Source organism: Mesocricetus auratus, unplaced genomic scaffold (genome assembly GCF_017639785.1).
Source record: "Mesocricetus auratus isolate SY011 unplaced genomic scaffold, BCM_Maur_2.0 Super-Scaffold_100022, whole genome shotgun sequence".
NCBI classification, from domain to species: Eukaryota; Metazoa; Chordata; class Mammalia; order Rodentia; family Cricetidae; genus Mesocricetus; species Mesocricetus auratus.
In genome coordinates, this window is record NW_024429203.1 from 654,918 (window position 1) to 679,871 (window position 24,954).

The 24,954-nt window shown below is 40.8% G+C and overlaps 2 protein-coding genes and 1 long non-coding RNA gene across 7 annotated transcripts in view; 1 reads left to right on the forward strand and 2 right to left on the reverse strand.

Annotated features, from left to right (window-relative positions):
• LOC101823746 overlaps positions 1 to 6,001 on the reverse strand; it is a 72,591-nt gene extending 66,590 nt beyond the window's left edge. The window contains 1 exon segment of the mRNA XM_040730231.1: positions 5,676 to 6,001. The gene's annotated coding sequence lies outside the window, so the exon portion shown is untranslated.
• Positions 6,002 to 6,066: 65 nt separating this feature from the next.
• Positions 6,067 to 8,153, forward strand: LOC121133440. The gene is made up of 2 exons (XR_005870279.1): positions 6,067 to 6,212; positions 6,477 to 8,153. It is a non-coding gene; the product is annotated as an uncharacterized LOC121133440 (long non-coding RNA).
• Positions 8,154 to 15,047: 6,894 nt separating this feature from the next.
• LOC101823483 (zinc finger protein 26) overlaps positions 15,048 to 24,954 on the reverse strand; it is a 39,399-nt gene continuing 29,492 nt past the window's right edge. For all 5 annotated transcript variants that reach the window (XM_040729858.1, XM_040729859.1, XM_021232054.2 and 2 more), the window contains one exon: positions 15,048 to 24,129. In XM_040729858.1, coding sequence (XP_040585792.1) covers positions 21,853 to 24,129 — 2,277 coding nt within the window. In that variant the 3' untranslated portion in view covers positions 15,048 to 21,852. The remainder of the gene's footprint in view (positions 24,130 to 24,954) is intronic.

Genomic DNA, 24,954 nt, shown 5'->3' on the forward strand with positions numbered 1-24,954 from the left:
CTTTTTTTTTATTTTATGAGGGTTATAGTTAAGAGATTACCATGAGTCCCAGAAAAGACTTGATACTTTTAAACAGGGTTGAGACTGATAGACTATGGGGACTTGTGAAGTTGGACTGACTGCATTTCCACATTTTGAAATGGCTCTAAGTCTATGGGGGGGCAGGGAGTAGAATATGGTGAATTGAATGAAAATGGTCCCTATAGGTCCATATAAATGACACTATTAGGAGGTATGGCCTTGTTGGAGTAGGTGAAACCTTGTTGAAGGAAGTGTGTCACTTCAGGTGTGGCTTTGAGGTTTCAGATGCTCAAGCCAAGCCCAGTGTCACCCTCTCTTCCTGCTGCCTGCCAATTTGGATGTAGAACTCTTAGCTACCTCTCCAGTACCATGCCTGCCAGATACCACCATGATTCCCACCATGACCATAATGGACTAAACCTCTGAGACTGTAAGCCAGCCTCAATTAAATGTTTTCCTTTCTAAGAGTTGCTATGATCATGGTATCTCTTTACAGCAATAAAACACTAACTAGGTCAGTGGATATGGCAGATGACCTGCAACCCCAATGGGCAGAAAGTAACAGAGACAGAGATACTTCCAGAGCAAGCTGGTTAGCTGTACTAGCTGAAAAGGCAAGCTCCAGTTTCAGCATGAGTCCCTGCCTCCATACATAAGGTGGGGAGCAACTGAGGAAGACACCTAATATCAACCTTAAAGTACTTCACAGAGGATTTTCAGACTGACCATACCAGACACACCATACCAGACACACCAGGTTGCTGGTGACCAATGACCTTCCAGGGTGTTTTTATAGGTTTAGCAAATTGCAGGGGTCAATAGAGCTGAGACCCCTCCCCTGGCTCAGAGCAGCAGGTTCTTGTCCTGGGAGAATTGGATTCGGTGGAATGAAGTCAGGGAAGTGTGGCAGGCTCTCTCCAAAGTGGCTTCAACTGCAGCCTTGTCAGCACTCCCCAGAGACCAGCTATAGCCCTGCTGCAAGTGCTTCAGATCCTGTGTTAAACAGTTTGGGTAAGCTGGACAGTGGTGGTTCACACCTTTAATCCCAGCACTGAGGAGGCAGAGGCAGGAGAATACCTGAGTTCAAGGCCAGACTGGCTTGGAGAGTGAATTCCAGGACAGCCAGGGCAACACAGAGAAATCCTGTCTCAAAAACAAACAAAAAACTTCTGTATGAAATGCCCAAAGATTGTCGTGGTTCTGGCTGGCCAGATGTCTCTCTGTTATGTAGAGCACGGGAGCTGTGTAGAGGGAACATTCAGATATTTAAATACTCTTATTATATCCATCTGCTTACCATTCTGACCAATATCTATCCTTGAAAACTAATAAGCACACAGATCTTCATCTTCATATAGTGTGCAAACAAAATAAGTTCTCTTTTGGAGAAAGCTTAAAATGAAATGTTCACTTTTAAGTAGCTAGTGCAGCAAATAACTTGCTCCAAACTGTGACATCAAGAGAAGTATCAAATAATATAGAATGCAGCAACAAGAACCAGTATGCTAACCAAACAGCCTGAGACAAAAACTAAAACTTAACCAGGCATCGTGACACATGTATGTCATCCCAGTACTGGGAAGTAGACGCAGGCGAATCAAGAGTTGGAGGCCAGCCTGGCTAAAGAAGCAGGGCAGGACATCAAAATGGCTCAGCAGGTAAAGGCATCCGCTGCCAAGTCTGACAGTGTAAATTAAACACAGATCTTACAGCATAGGGAGAGAGAGAATTGACTCTGACTCCTGCAAGCTGTCCTCTCACCTGTGCACATGCACCACGGCACATGCGCAAACCTACAGTGATAAGTAAAGTGAGATTTAAAAAGGAAAACCACAATTTTACTCTTCTTGAAGTATGTCTTTGTTCCATTTTACACAAAAAAGGTGGCCTTTCTTGTTTTCCCATTTCCACTGTAAGTCAGAGACACCCACAGCATAACCTTTAATCACCAATTCTGGCACATTGCTTGAGGTTAGCATAATATATTTTGGCAGAGACAAGACTGACTTGTGAAATCAAGTGCTTGTTACTTTTCACTGAGGGTGTAACTGACATCAGAAGTGTGTTCACTCCCTTCTCTTTCCCCTATTTGTTCTCCGCCAAACAACAAAAGAAGCATGCAGTTTCAGGATGATTGCAAAAACTCGTTGCCTCACATTTGCAAAAATAATAGCTCATAAGACAAATTATAAGGCCATTAAAGTGATTCTGGCAAAAATGTATGAAAATGAGAGAAAGGGATGAGAGAAGGAAGGTCAGTTCTTTATTATCAGAGCATTCGACAGCTTTGTTAACTTCCTGTAATCTTTGGATCATGTGATGAGGCCAGTAGCATAGCCAGGAATTCTAATACAAGAAACTGTCAATATTGGCCTACTACTCACCATCTAAACAACAAATGAATGGCAAATTATGGATGCTCTCATGAAAACAGAGGATCTCACAGACCCTGAGCCTGTTACCTTCCATATAAAAACAGCATCTAAACTTGGCAAGAAATTGAGAGAATGGAACCCAAACTTGGATCCTGTGATATATTCCACCTTAAGTTAGGCAAGGGCTCATCTGCCCTCAGTCTCTTAACATTGTCAGGTTGCTGAAAAAGACCACCCCTATCCTAGAACATTTGACTACCTAGAATGTCCCCTGTCCCTTAAGACTGAGTGACTAATGGGAATGTATAGACTATACAAATGGCACTGCTGACAATCATATGTAAAGAAGCTTAATGGGAGCTCTTTTCTTTCCATTCATGAGCAAGGACATCCATAATAAAGAACAAGACCCAAAATACAAAACAGTTGACCAAACGTCAAGTAGTTATCATAGTGCTTAATGTTTTGTCAACAGCTTATCTGAACGTTAGATTTAAGAGTTACTGGACTTTAAAACTCTCTCCTTCAAGCCCTGTGAGGTGGCATATGCCTATAGTCCCAACACTTGAGAGACAGTGATATGCAAATCACTATGAATTTGAAGCCAACCTGATACATATAGTGAGTTCCAGGCCAGCGAGGGCTACACAGTGAGACACTGTCTTGAAACAGTAAAATTAAACAAAACCAAACCAAATACATATTCTCTATGGGCTATTGCTCTTATAGAGGATCTACCTATGGCTCTTCAAGTGGGTAACAGCTACCTGCAGTTTTGCTCCAGGGGATTCTGCAGCTGTCTTCTGGCTTTCTCAAGCACATGCGCGTGTGCACACACACATACATCTTGGACCTCTTTCTTGACAGTTAACAAAAATATAAAGGAAAAAACACATGTCTATTTATATAAACTGTTACTCACAGTGAGCTTATTTCTTAATGGTCAGCTAAAGATTCTAATTCCTTAATTTACTATCTGTGGAAAACTCACATTCCTGTTCTGTTGTTTTCTCCTGATTTACATCATTTGAATACCATTTATTGCTTCTGCAAGTTACAGATTGAAGAATATTTTCCCCTTTTTTTCCCACATAGGAAATGACTCAAGTATCAAATTAAAAGTAATCCCTAGTTAATTGTCTGTTTCTCTCCATAAATATAATCTGCAATTCCAGAAAACTTTCATTATCTCCTCTCTTTTCCTATTTATATATTTTTTAAGTTTCTTAAAATTTATATTATTTTATGTGTGTGACTGCTTCACCTGACTGTATGCATGTGTACATGTGTGGCCTGATGCCCCAGGAGTTCAGAGGAGGGTGTTAAAATTCCCTGAACTGGAGTTAGGGATCCACCATGTGGATTCTTGGGACCAAACCCATGTTCTCTGCAAGAGCAACAACTGTTCTTAATACCAAGCCATCTCTCTAGGCCCTCCTGATTATATTTTTGGTTACAGTTTAAACAGTCCTTTTTCTTGTGTCCACTACTTCCATTCAAAAACATAAAATAATACTGTTCTCTACTTCTACATCCTGATCAAACTGTAATAATAAATGGATATTCTTAGATGGCTTACTAGGAAACAAAGAAGAAAGTATAGTGCTGAGGGATGGACTGGAGAGAGCAATAGCTGCTGAATTCACTCCCTAGCGCCCACACAGCAGTTCATAGCCATTTTTAATTCCATTTCCAGGGGATCCAATGTCCTCTTCTGGACTAAGAATAGTTCTAGGTTGGGAAAGGAGAGATGACTCAATAGTTAAGAGCATTGGACATCTGGAGAGATGGCTCAGTGGTTAAGAGTACTGGCTACTCTTCCAGAGGACCCACGTTAGAATCCCAGCATCCACATAGCAACTCAAAAACCATCTGTAACTCTAGTTCCAGGGGGCAGATGTCCTCTAATGGTCTCCAAGGGCACTGCACTTACATGGTGCACAGGCAGGCATCCTGGTAAAAACACCTATACACACAAAATAATATTTAAAAATTAAAAACGAGCCTTGGCTGCTCTTGTAGAGGACCCAGTTCAATTCCTAGCAGGGTGGCTCACAGCTGTCTGCAACTCTGATTCCAAAGGATCTAGCTTCCTCTGGCCTCCTCCAGTTGTACTGCATATATGTGGTGCATATATACACATATATGCAGACAAAAATATATAAAAGTGTCTTCATAGAAAAAAATTAGCTCTAGGTAGAATTTTGTCTCCATCCTTTAAGCAACTGGATACAGGAAATCCAAAAACTAGAGGAAGCAATTAAACACAGCAGTAGGACTGAGACGGTAGTCTTGAAAGTCTGAGAGCGCATTAGGTTCACTGGCAGTACCACAAAAATAAACAAAACAGGAGAACAAAGTCAGAATGGGTGATTAGACTCTTCTGAAACAATGAATGCCTCATTCAAAAGGCAACATAACAAAACAAAAGCAGTTGCTCTTGGCTCAGAGAGAAAGATATGAACCTTGGATATGTAGAAGAGACCTAAGAAACAAGAAGAAAGTATACTTGGGGGCCTGGAGAGATAGCTGAGAAGGTAAGAGCACTGGCCACTCTTCCAAAGTGTCAAGTCTCAGACTTGGGACAAATGGCTGTGGTGCTGAGTTAAATACAAAAACTGACCTGGCTGTCAGGTTCTCCCAGCATCCCTCAGTCCCTACCTGTTTCAGGCTATTGCTGGCAGACACTGCCTGCTACCCTCAACTCTCCAGCCCAGAGGGCTGGGCTGCTCCTCCCTATACAATCCAACCATTTTGGTTACCAGCCCCACCCCCCTTTTTTTAACCTTTCCCCCTGGCTCCTCTTTCTCCCCTCTCCTCACATGGCTTAAGGTCTCCCAGATGTCCCCGCCTCTGGCTATGCTCTCCCACATATCTACAATAAACTTTCTCCTCCACCACACCTAGGAGCAGTCATGTCCTTTCTCCACCCCTACCCCGGGACCTGAATTCAGTTCCCAGCATCCACAAAGGCTCACAGCCACCTGCAATTACAATCGCAGGAGATCCGATGCCCTCTTCTGGCCTCCACAGTCACCAAGGATGTATGTGATGAAAAGATATGCATGCAGAAAAATGACAAATATACACACAATAAAATAAAACAAATTTAGGTGTATTTTGGGAAGAATGAAGAGAATTTAGTTTTACTCGGGCTACTTATTAGAAACATTGCTTGCACAGCGCCCGGACTAGCCTCAAACTCCTGACCTTCCTACACCCGCCTTCTCGGTGCTGGAGTGTACTCCACCACATCCAACAACAACGCATTTTTCTTACTTTAAGACATCGCTGCTGGGGCTGTAGCCGGCTCAGCGGAGGGTGTGCACTGCTCTTGCGGAGGACCAGGCTTTCATAACCGCCTTACGCCGAAAAGACGCTCACCTCAACCACGTGAACACTTCCGATCCGCCGACTCCTGAAGAGGATTTAAGACCAAAACCCAACGGGCGTAAACTATTTTCCTTTTAGAAGGAAAAGGGTCGGGTCGCGCTCGCTCGCTCGCGCACAGCCTGAGGGAGAGCCGCCGCCTCAGCCGACGGGCCTGACTCTTGTCACAGGGCTGCCTCCGGCACACCGCCTCCGAGGACCGAAGGAACTACAAATCCCAGAGTCCGGGCCGGAATAGACCGAAGGCAACAACCCACAGCGCTTCCGCTTCCGGCCCAGGGCTGCACGAGCGGTTCCGGCTGCAGCTCCGGCTCCGCTTCCTGTGATTAGGAAGCCACTCAAAGAAATTCGAATTTCCTTCCACCAAGTTGCAGTTGGCCCTCCGTAGACTGATTGCAAGGAAGAGAGGCGGAAGCCGACCACGAGGTTAAGGTCACCGGGCTGCGGGTGGGGGTCACCCACTGGCGGGACTTGAGTGGCAAGAGGGAGGTGAGAAGGCAGTGTGCTCGCAGGTCGTTTCCACGCACAGCTCTTGAGTGGATTAGGTCTACTTCCGAGCCTGGGGAATCAATCCATCAAATGAGCTAAATCCTGTCTAACCATTCTGTCCTCTAGACTGTGGTTTCTCCCTTTATCTGGGCGCCGCCTCAATTCTAACAGTTGAGACTGAGTTTTCTGTCCTATACACAGTAGTCCGAACAAGAATTGATATGAAAAGACACCGGAGGTCGCGGAGAGACGGACATAATATCCCTATGTAACCCTAGTTGGCCTGAAATTTGCTATGTCGATATGTGGATCAGGATGGCTTGTAACTCAGAGATCTACCTATCTCTGCTTACTGAAGATTTGGAGTTAAAAGTAGCCGCTAAAAGTAAGTCTAAACAAACAAACAAAAACTTCAATTTGTGAGAAGCTCAGCAGATAATGGTGCTTGCTGCCAGCTTTGACAAGTTAAACTCAGTCACCAGGAAACATATGGTGAAGGGAGAGAACCAACCCATTCTCTGACCGCAACACCCCCTCCCCTACACACACAATGGATAAATTGATGCAATACATTTTAAGAAACATATACTGAACAGAGAAAGCGGAAGAGAATTGCTACACATCCCCAGGGCGGAAGCCCCCTTATAGCAGTTGAGAGAAGTTATCGGGCCAGTCGGTCGGGATTATATTTGGGAAGAGTTTTAAGGCAGCTTACTATCTTGAGATAGTTGATCCAAGAATGACTGGTTGAGCTGAGGTCCAGAATATGAGTTAGCCTGTTTGCTAAGGCATTGAAAATCACTGGGAGGCTCCAAGCTATTAAGGTCTGTGAGAAATTTTTGTTTTTAAATATGTATTTATTCACTGTTCAGCTATTTCATGTGTGTGTCACTCCAGCATGGCTGTGGAGGTCAGAGGGCAATGAGTGAGTCCGTTGTCTCATTTCACCACGCCTGTTATATACCCTTGATGCCAGGTAATTCCCATTTATGCAGGATGACTACAATTTTTTTCTAATACTACTTAGTACTTTTGGGGATGCCATTTTATGAAGTCAATAAATTTATAGTAACTGATGTAAGCCAGGAATAGTGGCACATGCCTTTAATACCAAGATTCAGGAAGCAAAGGTGAGCAGATCTGAGTTCAAGGCCAGTCTTATCTACATAGTGAGCTCCAGGCCAGCCAAGTCTAATGAGAGTCTGTGTCAAAAGACAAATTGAAAAAATAATAATACTAGGGGCTAGGAAGAGATCAGTGAGTATGAATGCTTGCTCGGAAAGAATGAAGGCCTGGAATCCCGTGTCCACTAACAAGGCGGGAATGCTGCATTGCCGAGCTCATTCTTATGAAACCTTTTAGTTACTGCTGTGAACATCTCATTCATGTCCTTTGCAGGCTTCGAAACTGCACACTGTTGGTCTGCATAGGCTTTTGTGCTTCCTGGAATCCCACAGCATTGTCAGGCCCGCCATGTGACTCAAGTACTACAATGAGTTCAAGCTGACCTTCCTCTAGCTCCTTCACTGTCTTTTTAGCTTACTCTTTAACATGGTTTTTGAAGAGCTTCATTTTGTTTTTCAAGACAGGGTTTCTCTGTATACCCCCAGCTGTCCTAAAATTCACTCTGTAGAACAGGCTGACCTCAAACTCACTAAGATCTAGCTGCCTCTGCCTCCCAAGTGCTAGGATTAAAGACATGCACCACCACTGCCCAGCTTTGTTATGCTGTTAAAAAAAAATTTTTTAGCTGGGTGTAGTGATGATAACTTTAACCCCAGCACACCAGAAGCAATCAGGCAGATTTTTGAGTTTAAGATGAATCTGGTCTACATCATGCTAGATCCCATCTCAAATATAAATAAATAAGAAAGTCTATGAGTGTTCTAAGTTACTTTTCTATTGCTGTGAAGAAACATCATGACCAAGGAGACTTTTAAGGAAAGCATTTAATTCTGGGCTTTGCTTGCAGTTTCATAGGGTGAGTTTATCACCATCATGGCAGGGAGCATTGGTGGTGGGTAAGCAGGCATGGCACTGGAGCAGAAGCTGCTAGGCATGCAATTTTGAAACCTCAAAGCCCATCTCCAACAATGCCACACCTCCTAATCCTTCCCCAAATGGCTCCACCAACTAGAGAACCAAGTGTTCAAATGTATGAGCCTATGGTGGGCCATTTTCATTCAAACCTCATTCCACTCCCTAGTCCCCAAAAGCTTGTAGGATCTCAATGCAAAAACTTTGAAAAGTCCCCAGATTCTTACAGTCTCAAGGATATCTCTTAACTGCAACTCCCTGCAAAATCAAAAAGCAAATTAATTACTTCCAATATACAATGACATAGAATATACATTACCATTCCAAAAAGGAGGAAAGGGACATGGGGTAAACAGTAGTCAAAGCAAGCCTAAAACTTGGCAGGGCAAACTCAAATACCATAGCTTTATGTCCTATGACAAAGGGTTTGATGGATCTCCACTTCTTGGAGCTTTATTGACTGCAAAAGCTGGTTCCACTCTGTGTGCAATTCTCAACAGATATCCTATGGCTCTGGCATCTCCAAAATCTAACACAACACAGGATTCACTCACACAGCTACAAACAAGAGTCTCTTTGGACCTCTGTGACTTTAACACAAAGGAAGACTCCACAATCCCTTTACTCCTGCACCCTTCATGACTCTAAATCCAGAACTGTTAAGAGAAGCTTTTTCCTTTAGAAGGAGCCGTTCTGCCAGCCTGGTTCTAGAGCCGCTTTCCCGCCAGCCTGGTTCTAGAGCCATATCAGTCCCAAATAAACACACAGGAGGCTATATTAATTATGAAGCTGTTGGCCTTGTTTGTCTCTTACTGGCTAGCTCTGCCTTAAGTAATTACCCCATAATTGTTAATCTAAGTATGTTTCTTACCGGAGAATAGTCCCGGGCTTCCTACCCCATGCGGTTACATGTCGACTCTCTTGTGTTTCCCCTTCCCAGAATCCTCCTGGATTCCTAGCCCCACCTATCTAGATTCCTATTGGCCAGACAGTGCTTTATTAGCATAAGACTTCCCCAACATCTCCTCTTTTCTGTTTAAACAAAAAGAAAGGTCTTAACTTTAACACAGTCAAATTGTATATAACAGAACAGTTATCAAATAAGAATATAGTTACAATATTTTAGCAAGATTTAAAGAAAATATCATCCATACCATCCTTGTGAGTTCAAAGTTCTATATGTAACTTATCTTTTATCATAATTAAGGAAAACTATAATTATAACTATCTGTCTTCAACTCCATCAAAGACCACAGAAGGATAATATATAAACACTAGGATTGACAGAGACATCTTACTGCCTGGACAGTCACCCAAAGTTCCTCTGTAACGTTGGGGCATCCATCTTCAGCCCATAGGCCACAATGTGTCTGGAACACTTCTCAGCAAAGCAGGAAATTTCAAACTGTCCATCTGCATCAGCAGTCTGTCAGTCATTTTTCTGTGTCCTGCAGAAAGTCCCGTAGACTCTTTCATGCAGCAGGAACCCTGTAAGACTTAGTTCAGCAGTCACTTTCCTGTGGGTCCTGCATGTCCAGATGATACAACAACAGTCAAACAATCTAGGCAAGAGCAGTTTCTTGCCCAAATGGCTAATCTTGCCATGTTGAAAGCAAACTTTATAACGAATTTCTTCGATGCCCATCTTCCTCTCAGACGTAATTGGTGCTGCCAGGAGCAGACATTTCTCATTGTCAAGACAAACCCTAAACCATTTTAAATGCCATGTTCTGAAGGTCTTTGAGAGGTTTGAAGACTGTCCATCTCAAATATATTTCTGTATATCTAGAAACCTAACTTATGTAACTAGAAATTCTATTATTAGTAACTATCTATATTCTGTATTCAATTATGCATTACCTTGTAAAAGATCAGTATAAGCACAATACTTAATCAAGAGGAGAAATATAAGCATCACAAAATTGACCTTGATTTTGTCTCAATAAATGAAAAACAATACCCATACCATAGTTCCCCTTTTTACCATTAAAAAAGATTGGCTGTGATCACTAGCCAATTATAAACAATCCCATTTAAATGAAAACAAAGATTTATAAACAAGATGGGAATTGGGACGTCGCTCATTCCAAACTGCTTCCTGCTGGAAGGGGGCGCTGTTTATACCATGGGGATCATGACAAAACTCAGAAACCTGTATAAGTCCGTATTTTCAGGGTCTGTAAAGCTCCATCATCTTAACTGTCTCAGTCGTTGGAACACCTGGTCCACTGCTTCCGGGGGTCTTGGTTCGTGAAACCACAAAAGCCTGGAAGGAATTCTCAGCTTTTCATTTTCTGTAGAAACATAAGCAAAAACTCCTTTTCCGAGTAACATATCCTTATACTTAAATTTTGAAGTCAAGTCATTTTCAAAAGATAGAAGTTGGATTAATTCAGCAGCATTTATAATCAAGTGTACTTTAGCATTTGTTCCTTCCTTAGCAATCAAAAAACTGAAAAACACAATAGCGTACAGTATCCAGACTCTCTGTGTATTTTCCATCTTTACGTGGCTTATTTATTTATCTAATATTACTTTATTTCTTTCACTTTTATTTATCTTTCTCTGAGACAGGGTTTCTCTGTGGAAACCTGCCTGCCTCTGCCTCTGGAGCAATCCTACCGGCGTGTGCCACCACACCCGGCTTTTGTATTTATTTACTACTTTGCCGTTTCATTTTCTCTCTCAATCTCACGTATATTTTTAAACACACTGTAAACCTTTAGAGGTTTTGTTCATCCAAGTCTGACTTTACTGTAAATCTTTACGTTTTTCTGGCCACGTGTCTTATCTGTAAAACCGTGGCTGTTGTAAACTGCCGTTTTTTTTTTTTTCAAGATGGCGGGCGTAAGCTTGATTCCAGCTTACTGCCTCAGTCCATGCTGACATCCAGCAAAAGCTGCCACTTCCAGCTGTACGTACACACTTTTCAATCGTTAGCAGAGTCTCTTAAAACAATCTTGCTGTTTTTTTTTTTAATGCCGAGTCAGGAAGACTCCCGTAAGCGAGCCACGTGAATCTCGGCTTGTCGTTAGCAAAACAGAGCACACCTGAGAAAAATGCTGCTACCGAAAATCTGTGCTTCTCTCCGTTCTTCTGTTTCTAAAATTCCTTTAAAGCTTTTGTCATTCTGCGTGGAAATTCAATCCCACTCCTGATCACCATTATGTTAAGAGAAGCTTTTTCCTTTAGAAGGAGCCGTTCTGCCAGCCTGGTTCTAGAGCCGCTTTCCCGCCAGCCTGGTTCTAGAGCCATATCAGTCCCAAATAAACACACAGGAGGCTATATTAATTATGAAGCTGTTGGCCTTGTTTGTCTCTTACTGGCTAGCTCTGCCTTAAGTAATTACCCCATAATTGTTAATCTAAGTATGTTTCTTACCGGAGAATAGTCCCGGGCTTCCTACCCCATGCGGTTACATGTCGACTCTCTTGTGTTTCCCCTTCCCAGAATCCTCCTGGATTCCTAGCCCCACCTATCTAGATTCCTATTGGCCAGACAGTGCTTTATTAGCATAAGACTTCCCCAACACAGAACAGTGTGGTGTTGCTGCCAAATTCTGTTTGACTGGGTTGGGGAACCCGACTCCCTCCTTGAATTAATTTGCATAAGCTTTGATTTGTTGAAACTTTCCTTTGTTGGATACACTTTCCTTTGCTACAGAAGACTCCTTATGTATTTTCCTATTCATAAATTGGAAGTCTGACTCTGGCTGGGTGGAGTCTTGCACCAAGGGCATCACTCCCTTTAGTCCATTTCATATTGGGCCTTTTGCCTAACGCATGAGATCTGACTATAAAATTTAATTCCCTGGTGCTTTTTCTTCCCATTTTGTATTTCTTTTTGCTCCACTTGCTCTTATTTTATTTAAATCTGCATGAGTCATCACAAATAACTGTTCTACTGCTATAAAGAGACACCATGAACAAGGCAACTTAAAAAAGAAATCATTTAACTGGGAGCTTGCTTTCAGTTTCAGAGGTTGAGTCTATGACCATCATGATGGGGAGTATGGCAGCAGGCAGGCATGGCATGGTACTGGAGTAAAAGCTGGCTTTTCATCTGATCCACAAGGAGGCAGAAGGCTCTCCAAGACCTAATCCTTCAACCATGCAATATGTGATCCTATAGAGGCCATTCCCATTCAAACCAGATACATACCTGGTACCCATGGAAGTTGAAAGGGGTGGAGATGGGGGCATTGGAATATCTGGAACTGGAGTTACATGTGATTGTTAACTACCAGGTGGGTGCCAGGAACTGGACCAGGTCCTCTGCAAAATTAACAATTGCTCTTAACAATTGAGCAATCTCTCTGGCCCCACACTTTGACATTCCTATATATGTATGATGTATTTTAGTCATTTCACACACATTACTTTTATCTTCCAGTCCCACTGAAGTCCTTTCCAATAAATAAGTCCTCCGACTTTTTTTTTAAAGTCGCCCAGTGAATTTTAAAGTGTGTCTTATTTCTGTGTATTCTAGTGCATGTGGATGCCCCAAAACTAAAATAGAATTGCTTTCATAAGCAGAGATGGAGGGTAATTACTGAAGTATGGACAAATTACAAGTGGATACACCACTGAAGAAAATGGGCTTCTCCTAGCAACTGCTAACTGCCAATAGTTCTGAAGAGCCTGGGAATATGAAAAAATCTATGCCTATAGCCTGATACTGGCCTTAAAATAAGCTACCTGACCTTTACCATATCCTCCCAGATACGGGAAGCAGTCAGAACAGACCCAGGCTATGTAAACATCTTGAAACACCCTGTACTTAGAGATGGTAAATCATGACACCAAGGGTGCACTCCACAGTGGTTGTAGATCCTGACCTTAGGAATGCATTCTTGAGATGCCATAAATCATGTAATCTCTGCCCTGTGTATAACTTTTGGCTCTAAAAAGACACTTTGACTCTAAAAAGTCCTCATTGGTCACAGAGCTGAGTAATTCTGTGAAGTGCTAACTAGTTAGAAGTTTTGATCCACATGTTTTTTTGTTTGTTTTTAATTAAGTTGCTTCTGGTTAATAGACGTCGTTGCTCACTACCAAGAGTTCCTTAGCGGGTTTTGTTCCATTTTACTTGTTATTGGCTCCTGCAAACATTAGTCTTACCAACAGACTACATTAGCAGCCAGGGTTCTGTCACAATATATAGGAGCTATGCTGTGAGATTGCTCCTGTCTAGCTATGACCCACAACTCAAACTGTTATGTTGTCCAGGCAGATTTCTATGTGAGGTATAATTGTGCTCTTCTGAACTCACAGAACTGTCCTTTGACAAAGCTGGGGAGAGTGGATTTCTCTACTGCAAACCTCAGGGCAGGACTAGAGAAAACTGACAGGATTCCTTACACCACATAGTGCCTCAGGCTCTGGCCTTCACCAAACCATTGTATTATATTAAATACTAGCCAACAGAGACCAGGAAGATAGTCCAACAATTAATATCACTTACTGCTCATGCAGAAGACCTTCATTCCATCCCCAGAACCCACATCATCAGGCAGCTCACAACTACCTGTAATATCCGCTCCAGGGTTATCGTTTATGTTCTTCTGACATTTTGGGGACCTGCATGTATGTGAAGCACATAAATTCAGGCAGGTGAACATATGTATTAATCTTTTAAGATGAACTATTAGCAAAACTTGAACAATCAGTTCTCAAAATAAAACATAAATGGCCAATACATGAAAAAAATGTCCAAAATCCTTTGTAGGAGGAAGTCTGTATGCCGCCATTAAACATGTGACTTATTAGAGGCGCATACAGATGAGGTAATAAAAGGGCGGTGGTGGTGGTGCACGCCTTTAATCCCAGCACTCAGGAGGCGGAGACTGATGCAGCTCTAGAACCAGGCTGGCGGGAAGGCTGCCCTCACAAAGAAAAAGCTTCACTTAACAGAATGGTGATCAGGAGTGGGATCATGAATTTCCACGCAAAATAACAAAAGCTTTAAAGGAATAATAGATAAATAAATAAGCCACGTAAAGATGAAAAATACACAGAGAGTCTGGATACTGTATGCTATTGTGTTTTTCAGTTTTTTGATTGCTAAGGAACAGCTGCTAAAGTACACTTGATTATAAATGCTGCTGAATTAATCCAACTTCTATCTTTTGAAAATGCCTTCACTTCAAAATTTAAGTATAAGGATACGTTACTTGGAAAGGAGTTTTAGTTTATGTTTCCACAGAAAATGAAAAGCTGAGGATTCCTTCCAGGCTTCTGTGGTTTGACGAACCAAGACCCCCGGAAGCAGTGGACCAGGTGTTCCATCTGCCCCTCTCAGAATGACTTATGCACAAGTCCTGGTGTGGGTGAGGTGGGCCAGAACCCTTCTACCCTGTTGATGAGAATGGAAATCAGTATGGAGGCTGCCCAAACAACAGAAAGCAGAGCTATGGTGTGATTTAAGCTGTACCATTCCTGGGTATATACCAAAGCAAGCAAGTCAGTACGTAATACAGATGTCTGCACAACCATGTTAACAGTAACACTACTCAAAGTAGTCAAGATAAAAAGAAAACAGGTTAGGTGCTCATTAATAAATGGACTGAGAGACGGCTCAATGCCTAAAATTGCTCTTCCAGAGTGATTCCCAGCACCACTACTGGTGGCTCAGAGCCTGTAACTACAGGAGATCCAATAACCTCTTTTAGCCTCCCTGGGTACCCAAACACATGGGGAACACATGTGAACAATAATAAAATACAGGGTAAAGAAGTGACACACAGAATGGAGCTTTATTTAATCATAAAGAAAAAAATTAACTTGTAGGGACAGTGATGGAACTAAAATGCACAGTAAGCATAAGTTAGATCCAGATTGACAAATACATTTTTCTCTCATGCACAGAATCCAAAAAAAAAAAATCTATAAAGACATGAAAGTAGAGAAGATGAAGGCTTTAGGGGAAGGAGACCAACAAAATAAAGATGTATATAAATATGGTCAAGTGCACTTTATACACATCTGAATGTAGCTCAGAAAAATAGTATTCTTGCCTAGCATGCATGAAGTTCCAGGTTCAGTCCTCAACACCATACACTCCCTAGGAACCACAGTACAGTAGGGGTAGAGATAGGCATGAAAGTTCAAGGTTATTCTTGACCACATGTCAAGTTTGAGAACAGTCTGGAATACATGAGCCCCTGTTTCTAATACATGTGCAAAACATACACACACACACACACACACACACAGGACAAAACATGGATCTAGACACTTTCCTGAAACACAAATGGCCAACAAGTGTATAAAACGATACTTGAGAGGCTGAGAGATGGCTCAGCAGTTCAGAGCACTCAAGTTTAATTGTCAGCACCCAAAATAATAGGCTCACAACATCCTGTAACTCTAGCTTCCAGAAAATCTAACACATTTGTCTGACTGCCTGTTATGTGGGTTCTGTACCACAGAGGCAATATTTGAGGGAGGAAAGATGTGAAGTCATGGATTCAGAGGGCAAAATCTATCATGACAGGAAAGGCATGGTAGCTGGAGTGGTTCTGTAGCAGCAGGAGCTTGTAATGAAGACTGTTCACATCTTGGCAGATCAGAAGTGGACAGGTCAACCAAAATGGTTGGCAGGTACAACCTTCAAAGAGCCACCCCTACCTGCACCCTTCTAAAACAGTGCACCAGCTGGGGGAGACCACATGTACAAACACATAGGCTTGTAGAGAACATTTCACTTTCAAACCGTACTAGTTTAAAAAAAGTTCAAAATTATACTAGTCTGGCTTCAATTACACTATACTGACTACTCTTTCAGAGGACATGGGTTCCCGCAACCACATGGAGGCTTATAACTATAACTCTAGTACCAGAGGACCTGATGCCTTCTGACCTTTTTGTGCAACAAGCACATACCTGGTACACAGAGATTCAGGCAGGCAAAACCAGCACATGAAAACAAACAAAACAGCCAGGCAGTGGTGGTGCACACCTTTAATCACAGCATTTGGGAGGCAGAGACAGATGGATATGAGTTAGACACCAGACAAAGTGAATTTCAAGACAGTCAGGGCTACTCAGATAAACCCTGTCTCAAAAAAGAAAAGACAAAATTCTGCATTATCTCACACTTGGAATCTAAAAAATAAATTGAAGTCACAGAAATAAACACAGTGGCTGCCAGTGGTTAAAGAGAGAGAAGGAAATAGCTATTCAAGAGTGCAGACTTTCTGTCATCAGCAGCATCAAGACAGCATGTTCACCGTGACAACAGTGAACAATAATATACTGCCCACTGAGAATTGGCTAAAGCATTAGGTATTAGTAAAATGGGCTACTTTAGTTCCTGACAAACGAAGACTCTGTGAAGCCTATGATGGATTTTCCTGGTTACACTCCAAGAGAGAAGTCCCTCCCACATTAACCACCATTCTCTGAGATACATATAAGCATCTATTTCCAGGGCATATGGAACTATGCTTTCTAATTTGCTAAAACATTAGGTATTTTCATATCAAATATCCAATTTAACTCTGTGGGCCAGCAAGTTGGCTCAGCAGGTAAAAGAAATGCTTACCTCCAAGCCTAAACACCTGAGTTCAATTCCCAGAACCCACAAGATGAAAAAGAAAGCCAGTTCCCGAGTTGTCCTCTGATCTTCACATACATCATTTGTATACCCCCACCCCAAATAAATAAATGTAATATTTTAAAGAAAAGCTGTCAGGTGAGGAATATTTCCATTTGTTTGGATGCAGACTCAGTAAACAAAATTAGTGCCAATTCTAACTATATTAATACAATGCAGTATTGTATCCTTGAGGCAGAATTCCAGGTTGGAAATGTCTGTACTATACAATGAGACCCTCTCTCAAAAACTAAATAAACTCAATGCTGCCTAAGAATTATTTTAAAAGTAAAGCTTGTAAGTCTAATGTGAAATTTCTCATAATGTACCCTGTGAAATTAAACACAAAGTATTCTCTGGCTCTAAGAATGTTATGTATAGATCTATTAAATCCACTTGGTCTCAAGGCTACTTCAAGTACAGTTTCCTTGGTGATTTTAAGACTCAAAATCAGTTCAGCATTGAAAAGAGTACTAAAGCAGCTTTACACTCTCATTATAATGTTATTTCTCTCTACATATATTCTAATATTTGCCTTCCATATTTAGGTGTTCTATTTCTGGAATGATATCTTTACAACCATGACACCCTTACAATGGAGAAACAATCTTATAGTCTATTTATGCCCTAACAAATAAGTCACTTATTGGAAGCACAAAGAAGTCTTTCTAAACATTATCAGCCAGGCACAGTGGGCCATTACTGAAACCATAATACGTGAGAGATTAATGGACAAAGATCATTAGTTTGAGGTCAGTTTGTGCTACACAGTGTATTCAAGGTCAAACTTGAACTACACAGCAAGACTCTGTCTCAGAAACAAATAATGAAAAACTTACTATTAAGAAAATTCAATCTCCTGGTCACTTCACAAAGCAACCTTTAAAAGGACCACACAAACTGTGATCAAGAATGAGTTTATCAGTGGGATTCAAAGATGATTTATGCAAATAACTAAATGTGATGCACTGAATAGACACAATGAACAAAATACCATATTGCAGAAAACGTACAGAAACATGCAACAACATAGGATATCAACTGATGGTAACAACAGTCAATAAATTAGAAATGTGCTTAATTATAAAGGCAGCACATGAAGAACAAATATAGATGTCATTCAGGGTTACAAAGCTCAAACTTTTCAAGGACTGGCATACCTACCTGCCCTTCTTCTATTCAGAAAATACTGGGGAAAGACTAACGGGAACAATTAGGATAAGAAAAGAAAAAAGTCACCCAAGGAAAGAAACTTGTTTCAGGTGACAGGGTGTCAATATAGAAAATTATTCTGTGAAAAAAATTTAAGAAAATCATAAAAGCTCAATGATTTTTCAAATCAACAAAGCAGTCTTTACACACTACAAATTTAAAAAGCAAAAGTATTATGCCACCTATAAAACTGCATAAAATGGGGCTGGAGAGATGGCTCAGAGGTTAAGAGCACTGACTGCTCTTCCAGAGGTCTTGAGTTCAATTCCCAGCAACCACATGGTGGCTCACAACCATCTACAATTCAATCTGGTGTATATGTAATAAATAAATAAATCTTAAAAAAAACTGCATAAAATGATAGAGAATAAAGTTACACAGGGAAAAAATCTAAACCACTATGGACAAAACTATAAAAAAAATGTCGGGGATTGGTGGCGCATGCCTTTAATCCCTGCACTCAGGAAGCAGAGGCAGGCGGATCTCTTTGAGTTTGAGGCCAGCCTGGTCTACAGAGCGAGTTCCAGGAAAGCCTCCAAAACAATACAGAGAAACCCTGTCTTTAAAAAAACAAAAAAAAGGGTAAGGTATCCCATGCACACTGAAAGAATTACCACTGTTAAAATGCCAGTCCTACCCAAAGTGCTTTGTAGAGTTATTGCCATCACATTAACAATTCCAACATTTTTCACAGGCTTATGAAAAACTTCCCAAGTCATAAGAAATCAAAACCTTTCAATTTAGCTCAAACACTTAAATAAAAACAAAAATTTTAAGTTTAGCAAGGTATTACAGGGGTGGAGATGAAGCTCAGTTGGTAAGAATGTTCACTTAGCATGCATGAAGTCCCAAGCACTGAACCAAAAAACAAAAACCAACAATGAGTGTAGTGGTGCATGCCTGTAATCCTACCACTGGGGAAGTAGAGGCAAGATCAGAAGTCGAAAGTCATTCTTGACCATTTAGTTAATTTTGAAGCCAGTCTAAGCTCCATAAGACTTTGTCTCAAGGGATTAAAAAAAATCAAACAGTAATCAAACAGTACAGTATTGATACAGACAACATAGCAAAATAGTTTAAGATATAAACTTTAATCTCAGCACTCTGGAAGGCAGAGAGACAGGTGGCTCTCTGAGAGTTTGAGACTAACATGGTCTACTTAGCAGGTTTCAGGCCAACCAGAGCTACACGAGAGACTATCTCTCAAAAACAAAACAAAAAGAATTACAACAAAAAAATCTTACTCAAACCCAGCAGTGATGGTGCATGCCTTTAATCCCAAAACAGAGGCAGTGGGAATCTCTGTGAGTTCAAAGACAGTCTGTAATAGAATGAGTTCCAGGAGATTGAAAGCTACACAGAGGAGGGTAAAAAAGACAAAACAAAGCCCTTATACAGTCAAAGTAATTTCAACAATGAGTTTAGAACTATAGTTTGAGGGTAGAGCACATGCCTAGCATTCTTAGCACCAAAACACAGATGCTTAAAACCAAATTTTCAACAAAATTATCATAAAATAAAAAGGATTGCTAAACAAACTGACAAAATGAATATCCAAACAAAATAAGTGCACCATTAACTCTGTGTGTGTGTGTGTGTGTGTGTGTGTGTGTGTGTGTGTGTGTGTGTGTGTGTGTGTAAACTCAGCGTCAAGGAAAAAACAAAGAAAATTAAATAATAGCAAAAGTAATATAGTTTAGTTGGGCAAGCTGACAGGAGGCCTAGGGAAGACATATTGCTACAAGTTTAAGGCCACCCTGGTCTAGACAGTGAGTTCCTAGCTACTTTAGATTACATAGTGAGATCATCTTCAATAAACAAAACCCTGAAAATAAAATCTAAAACTGTAACACAACTCCAAAAAGAATGCTTCCTGACACACCAGCAAAGAATTTTGAAGCTGACATGAAAAGCACAGGCATAAAAAGCAAATATAAAGAATTAGGATAACATCAAAGTGAAGATTTTGCAAAGCAGAGCAGAAAACAAATCTGAAAAGGCATGTACACCAATAGAAAAGTATCTGCAAACTACGTATATTACAGTCGGTCTATGTCTCAAACCACACCAAACACATACATTGATTTAAAAATTGATAACCGAAATTATTATTTTAGCAAAGACACACAAATGGCTTACAGATTAGAAAACTGTAAATGAAAACTATGACGATACCATCTTACATTTTAAAATGGCCCTCAGAAAGAAGAAAGTAAAAATATAGGCAATAAAACATCATTGGGAACATAAATTGATAGTCATTACAGAATAATAATACAGACATACTGAATTAAAAGTACATCTATTATTACTATAACAAACCCAATTTGGAGACTGTATCTGAGGACATAAGATCACTAATTTAAAGAGGCAGCTATACTCATATTCAATGCAGGAATACTCCCAACAGTCAAGATATGGCAACTAAGTATACACAGACATACCAAAAGATAATTAAATGTCTTAAAACAAAATAACTGACTATACTACAGCTCTTCCTTGAGAACATGTAAACTGACAGAAGCCATATAAACAGCTAGGCATGGTGGCACATGCCTGAAACTCCAGCACTAAAGTCTGAGGCAGAAAGGTAGAGAGTTTGGTGTCAGTTTGAGCTACAAAGTTAAGACCCTGCCACAAAAAATAAAAAGTCCTAGGTATAGTTAATACAGATACTACGTGATATAACAAGTAGAGTCTAAAGAAAAGCTGAACTCCACTCAGAGAATGGGATAATTACTACCAGAGAGAGACTGGGAACTCAAAGAAAGGGGTTGTACTGGTCAGATACAAACCTACTTATGTAAGTATTTGAACACTATGAAAAAACATGGTGATTTCAGTGCTAGTAAAGCATATACTTAAAACAGTGGAAAAACCCAGGTATTATGCCTCATGCCTGCAACCTCAGCACTCAGGAGACTGAGCCAGGACTGCCATGAGCTCAAGAGCAGTCTAGGCTACATGATTTTCATATTAGTCTAGGTCACAAAGTGAGACTGACTCTAAAAAGAGTCCAAGGGGAGGAGAGCAGACAGTGCAGACGAGGTGCATGGCACAACAAATAACAGCAGCAAGTAGATGGAAGTTTGTGTTCCAATTAGTTCACAACTGCCGACACGGGGTGTTTGCTAGACACTAGATACAAACAACAGTTTTCAATTATATCAAACAGGAATATTTTAAAAAGGAAAACCTATAACGAAATTTAGAAATTTATAATTGAAGTCATAAAAATACACAAATATAGAAATATTAAAAGTTCATCTAGAAGCACCCAGGAAATCCATGTGTTGCCATCCAAAACTTCAAGCTTCAAGACATTGAAGAAAATCCACTATTACGCATACAAAGTTTCTGTTCAGTCTGTAAACACATAAAGTCTTACATAAAAGTTACTTCCCACACTTAAGATTTTTCTCAATTGTGAGATCACAAGTGAACAGAGAAACTTAAGATCTATGACATTTCTTTATGTCTTGCATCAACACATATGGAAACACAAAGGGTTTTCATTTCCTATACTACAAACCTTGATTGAGTTCACATACTGTGAGATTTTGATCTCTCCCATGATCCTTAAACTCAGAGCATCCTCTGAGGGAGTTGTTTTTACAGTAGTGACAACTGAATGCTTTTATACACTGCTTATTAATAAGACTTGTATAGACTGAATTCTGATTGCAAAGGATGGATCAAGGGCTTCCAGAATAACTTTCTGAATTCCTTACATTCAAAGGTTTTCCCCCCAGTGCGGATTTTCACGTTCTTTAGCATCAGCAGAAGTAGTGAAGGCTTCCCTACACTCCTTATATTCATATGGTTTCTCTCCTGTGTGTTTCCGTAAATGTTTATTAAGGCCTGAGTGCTCGGTGAAGGCTTTCCCACAGTACTGACATACATAGGGTTTCTCTCCAGTGTGAATTCGCATGTGAACTCGAAGATATGAGGACCATAAAAATGACTTTCCACATATTATACACTGAAAAGGCTTTTCTCCAGTATGAGTTCGCATGTGAACGGGAAGGTAAGAAGAACATGTAAATGTCTTCCCACATACGGTACACTGAAAGGGCTTCTCTCCAGTGTGAATTTTCAAATGCACATTAAGATACGAGGAAGAAGCAAAGGCTTTCCCACAGTGGTCACATTCAAAGGGTTTCTCTCCTTTGTGACTTCGTATATGTGCAATAAGGCCTGAGGAAGTGCTAAAGGCTTTTCCGCATTCCTGGCATGCATAGGACTTCTCCCCAGTATGATTTCGTAAATGTATAGTAAGGCCTGAACGAGCAGTGAAGTCTTTCCCACAGTAAGTGCATTTATAGGGTTTTATGCCAGTGTGAATTCGAAAGTGGGTCTCAAGGGATGAGGAGTTTCTAAAGGATTTTGTGCACACCTTACACTGAAAAGGTCTCTCGGAACTGTGAGTTTTTATGTGTACAGTAAGTTGAGCAAAACTAATAAAGCCTTTCCCACATTCCTTACATTCATAGGGCCTTTCACCAGTATGTGTTCTTATGTGTTTAGTAAGGCATGAGCGCTCAGGGAAAGTCTTCCCACACTCTTTACATTCATATGGTTTCTCTCCGGTGTGAGTTCGCATATGAATACGAAGATAAGAAGATCGTGTAAATGTTTTGTCACACTGATTACACTCGAAGGGTTTTTCTCCAGTATGAGTTCTTAAATGTCCAACAAGAGATGAGGAATGAGCCAAGGCTTTCCCACACTGATAGCATTCAAAAGGCTTCTCTCCTGTATGAATTCTTATATGTTCAACCAGGCCAGAGGATGTACTGAAGGCTTTCCCACATTCCTTACACTCATAGGGCTTCTCACCATTGTGAATTAACACATGCTTAGTAAGGCCTGAACGTGCAGTGAAGTCTTTCCCACAGAAATTACATTTGTATGGTTTTATTCCAGTGTGAATTCGAAAGTGGGTCTTAAGGCATGAGGAATTTCTAAAGGTCCTTGCACATACCTTACACCGAAAGGGTTTCTCACCAGTGTGAGTTTTTATATGTTCAGTTAGTTGAGCAAAGCTGGTAAAGGCTTTCTCACATTCTGTACATGGATAGGGCCTCTCTCCAGTATGTTTTCGTAAGTGTATCGTAAGCCAAGAACGGCCACTGAACGCTTTCCCACATACTTTACATTCATAGGGTTTTTCTCCTGTGTGAGTTCGTATGTGACCTAGCAGGTAAGAGGAACGTGTAAAAGCCTTCCCACATATGTTACACTCAAAGGGCTTCTCTCCGGTATGAGTTCTCAAATGTGTAGTAAGGTAAGAAGAAGATGCAAAGGCATTCCCACACTGGTCACACTGATACGGTTTCTCTCCTGTATGACTTCTCATATGTTCTGTAAGGCGTGAGGGTTGAATAAAGGTTTTCCCACATTCCTTGCACTCATAAGACTTCTCTCGAGTGTGTTGTCGTAGGTGTACAATTAAGCTTGAGCGCTCGGTGAAGGCTTTCCCACATTCCTTACAGTCATAGGGTTTCTCCACGGTGTGGCTTTGCATGTGGATATTAAGGTAGATAGGATGTGTAAAGATTTTTTCACATTTCTTACATTCATAGTATTTTTTTTCAGTGGGAATTACAACATGCTCATCACGGCTTGTAGGATGAGTAAAAGCTTGCTCACACTGCTCTGATTTGTGGAGATCCTTTTCACTATGAGAAGAACTATGTTCCTGAAGTTCTAACTGATTAACAAAAATTTTCCCACAGTCACTGCATTCAAAGGATTTTTCCAGAGTGGACATTTTCTGAGAAACATCTGAAGTCAAAGAGAAAGGCTTTACACACTGGTTCAACTGGAAAACGTTCTCTTCAGCAGAAGTCTCTTTAAGTGATGGCAGGAAGTCTTTTCCACACAAATTACACTCTGAAGTGTTCTCTGTATTTGGAGTACTAATGTGAGTCTGAGGGCATGACTCTTCACTAATAACTGTTCCAACTTGTATAGAATCACCACGCATCCCTCCATTGTATTTTCTTCCCTGTTGATAAAGAGTAAAAAGATGATTAAAGGGTTTTTCAGGCTTGTAAGGCTTGTACAGGAAATGTGTATACTTGTGGGAATTCTGACACACTAAACTCTTTTATGCTAAGTATATTAGTTTACTACTGTAATCCCAACACTCTGTAGGTTAAAGCAAAAATCATAAGTGAAGGTTACTTGAGTGGCTGTAAGCCCCTCTCTGATAAAAGGAGTAAGGAAAAAGGAAATGAGAAAGAAAAAAGGAAGAAAAGGGGGGAAAGAGAAAAGAGTTCCCTTGCCTATAATAGCTATTTTTATCAAGTATCTTTCATTTGTACCTATTTTTACAAGTGAATTCCTAATCCTCCCTGAATTTGGACAATAAGAAATATTCTTGTCCCCAAGGACTATGGCTCCTGGTAGGTCAACCATGCTCCAGGGAATGGCTCTACATACACCAAGGAGTGGTTTGGTTCACACAAATTCAAACTGATAGATTATTTATCCTAATGAAGGATGTAGAGCTGGGGTAGAACAGTGGAGGTGGATCTTGCAGAATTTAGGAGGAAAAGTGGGAGTTGAATATCATCAAAATACATTATATGAGATCTCAAATAAAAATGCTTTAAAAAAAAAAAAGAAATATTCTGGGGCTAGAGAGCTCAGGGGTTAAAAAGCACTTGCTGCTCTTCCAAAGGACCCAAGTTTCCCAGCACCCACATGGCAATTCAAATCGTCTGTAACTCCAGTTCCTGGGAATCAGATGCCCTAGTCTGTTCTCCAAGGGCACTAGAAATGAACATGAAACACAGATATATATGCAGGCATAGCACCCATAAGCATA